This window comes from Bufo bufo, chromosome 1 (assembly GCF_905171765.1).
Source record: "Bufo bufo chromosome 1, aBufBuf1.1, whole genome shotgun sequence".
NCBI classification, from domain to species: Eukaryota; Metazoa; Chordata; class Amphibia; order Anura; family Bufonidae; genus Bufo; species Bufo bufo.
In genome coordinates, this window is record NC_053389.1 from 532752778 (window position 1) to 532755919 (window position 3142).

Genomic DNA, 3142 nt, shown 5'->3' on the forward strand with positions numbered 1-3142 from the left:
CGTCACGTCAAGACTTGTGTCATCCCTACTCACAAATTCACATAGATGCCTGGCATGCATTGCATTTGCTAGTAAATAAAAATGGCAGAAGTAGAACAAAAGGAACGAGAGATAAAAAATGCACCTAGCTTTTTAAAAGCAAACATCTGGGAACATTTTGGCTTTTATGAAAAAAGTAGGAAGCACGAATTGGACAAGTCATACGCTGTGTGTAAAATCTGTCACACAAAAATTAAATATCTAGGGAATACTACTAATCTGAGAAACCACGTCAGCCGTTTTCACCCAGAAATGCTAAAACCTACCACCACCACCACCACCAAGGAAATGAACCCAGATCAGCCAAGAATTGATGCGATGTTACAGTCAACTTTGCCGCCCAACTCTGAAAAGGTAAAGAGAATAACAAAAGCTGTGGCAGCTTTCATAGCGAAGGACCTGCGCCCTTACTCTGTTGTGGAAAACAGTGGGTTTCGCTACCTTTTGAAGACAATAGAGCCGCGTTACAAGATCCCGTCACGAAGTCACTTTACAGAAAACGTCATACCTGCACTCTACCACGAAACCAAAGCTAAGATAATTGCATCAATGAGCCAAGCAAGTCGAGTCGCAATAACGTGTGATTCCTGGACTTCAGTCACGACAGAGTCTTATGTTACAATAACAGCACATTACGTTAGTAAGGACTGGCAGATTTTGTCGCATGTACTGCAAACGAGAGCCATTTATGAGTCTCACACGGGTGCTCATCTGGCAGAGCTACTTTCTCATGTTGTGGAAGAATGGCAGCTGTCCGATAAATCTGTAGTGCTTGTGACCGACAACGCTTCAAACATGATAGTTGCAGCTCAAGTTGGAAAATTCCCCCATGTGAAATGCTTCGCCCATACACTGAATCTTGCATCCCAGCGAGCGTTGAAAGTGGCCACTCTCTCTAGGCTTCTTGGCAGAGTACGTCGGATATCCACATTCTTTCACCGCAGCACTAGAGCAAGCCACTGTCTAAAAGAGAAACAGAAATGTCTTGGCTTGAAGAATCATAAGCTGATAACTGATGTGGCAACAAGATGGAACAGTGCATACGACATGGTCGAGAGGTTCTTGAAACAACAACCTGCAGTCTGTGCCACCTTGCTATCTCCAGAAGTCAGAAGAGGAGAGTCCGATCTCTGCACTCTAAACGAAACAGATGTGTCAAATGCAGAGGACGCCGTGAGTGCATTAAAGCCAATGAAGGATGCAACCATGCTGATGTCAGAAGAGCGCAATCCAACAGTTTCTCTCATTGCCCCTATAAATGCACAACTTCTCCAGAGCATGACAGACACGATGGGAGACACACCCATGATCCATGAGATCAAGAATTCTATTAGAACAGATCTCCAGAAGAGGTACAGCAGTGAGGCCGAGAAGAAGATCCTTCATACAGCCTCTGCACTGGATCCTCGCTTTAAGGGACTGCCTTTCATCCTCACAGATGAAGAAAGATTGGAGATATTTAAAGGAGTCACTGAGGAAGCTGCATCCTTGGAGGTAATTAAATTAATTTGAAGAATTCCATCATGTTTCTTCTTGAAACGACAGTAGCACAAGCACTACCACGCTTCTGAATCTGATGCGGTGCGGGAACTGTACTGTCCGTTTCCTGTGCTTTTTCATCACCCCATCAGAATCAAAGGCATTGACATTTGTGTTTTTACTTATTGTTTTTTTTCCGTTTCTTTTTTGTTCAAACACAGATTACATCAGATGAGAGTGAGAGGACACAAGAGGATCATCAAGTGCCTAGAAGAAAACAAACTCTGGAAGAAGAGGACAGTTCACCCATCGAAGACAACCATTCTCCACCATCTCCTCCCAAAAAGGCCAGATCGCTGCTCGTGAGTTTGCTGGGACAGTCTTTCACTGACACTGAAGGTACAATAGAACCCAAAAAGACCCCCTATGCCAAGGCTGAAGAGGAAATGGAAAACTATTGTAAAGCCCCACCTCTGCCTCTCACTGAGGACCCTTTGAACTGGTGGCGTGAGCATGAGGTCATATTTCCCCTCCTTTCTCGGCTGTCAAAGCAATACTTGTGTATCCCAGGTACAAGCGTGTCTGCAGAGCGGGTTTTCTCCACTGCAGGAGATGTGGTAACTGCAAAAAGAAGCGCCCTCAAACCAGACCATGTAGATCAATTGGTGTTCTTACAGAAAAATCTACATGTTCCCAAATGCTGAGCAGTGTTTTTAATTTTATAGATTTTGTTTATAGCATTGTCTCTGCCACTGAAATTTTTTATTTCTCTGTCTCCCCTGCCAGACTCCCCTTTTCCCTTCCCCTTCCCTTTTCCCCCTTCCCCTTCCCCTTTCCCTCCCCTTTTCCCTTTCCCTCCCCTGATTATTCTGATTAATCAGAATATATGATATTATTCTAGCTTTTAGCAGCACTGGAGTGGAGAGGAGATGGAGAATGGTTTTCTATTATGCGACTGTCCGTCCGATGCATTTTGTATTTTTACACTGACGTGTTTTTTGGTGTTTTCCCAATGTGTCTGTCATGCTCTGTGAATTTCTGACTCTGTTTAGGGGTTTAACCTTCAACCAAAAGAATTCTGTATTTAATTCCAGACAACTGACGCCCGCCAAGCCACCAGAGGAAGGCAAATCCTTGAAAGAATAAATTGAAACTTAAAACCTGGAGTAAATCTTTATTGGATCACACAAATACACATTCACACAAACCAAAAAAACACACACCGACCTTCTGACACATGTCTGACTATGGTGGCTGTGCCACATTGCCCGTCCTGTGGCCTGCCCTTTACCATTATGATTCAGTGAGGAGGATGTGTGTTTATTTTTTTTCTGGTATTCTGTGGTGTGTGTTTGTGATCCCATAAAGATTTGTCCAAGGTTTTCAGATTCAGTTGAAAATGTATTCTGTCAAGGATTTTCCAGCTTCCTCTAATGGTGGCATGGCTTGGCTTCAGTTGATGTATCGTGGTAGAGTGCTTGCTGAGTGCTCAGTGCAGGTAACGTTTTCTGTAAAGTGACAACTCTGAGAGCTTATAGCACTGATCTAGACGTACTACCCATCTGGTGCTGGTGGTGGTGCTGGTGGTGGTGGTGGTGCTGGTGGTGGTGGTGCGCTCCTGCTG

General features: G+C 44.2%; 1 protein-coding gene across 1 annotated transcript; it reads left to right on the plus strand.

The window, feature by feature from the left end:
• Positions 1-291: 291 nt before the first annotated feature.
• On the plus strand, positions 292-2316 carry LOC120985708 (E3 SUMO-protein ligase ZBED1-like). Its single transcript, XM_040413811.1, has 2 exons — positions 292-1533; positions 1740-2316. The coding sequence occupies exons 1-2, from the start codon at positions 292-294 to the stop codon at positions 2220-2222; spliced, it is 1725 nt and encodes a 574-aa protein (XP_040269745.1). The 3' UTR covers positions 2223-2316.
• The last annotated feature ends 826 nt before the right edge of the window (positions 2317-3142 follow it).

Excerpts from the sequence above, each read along its gene's own strand:
- LOC120985708 (XM_040413811.1), top strand. The coding sequence starts at position 292 with ATGCTAAAACCTACCACCACCACCACCACCAAGGAAATGAACCCAGAT. Across the intron at positions 1,534-1,739 it reads AGGAAGCTGCATCCTTGGAG|ATTACATCAGATGAGAGTGA; the intron begins GTAATTAAATTA and ends GTTCAAACACAG.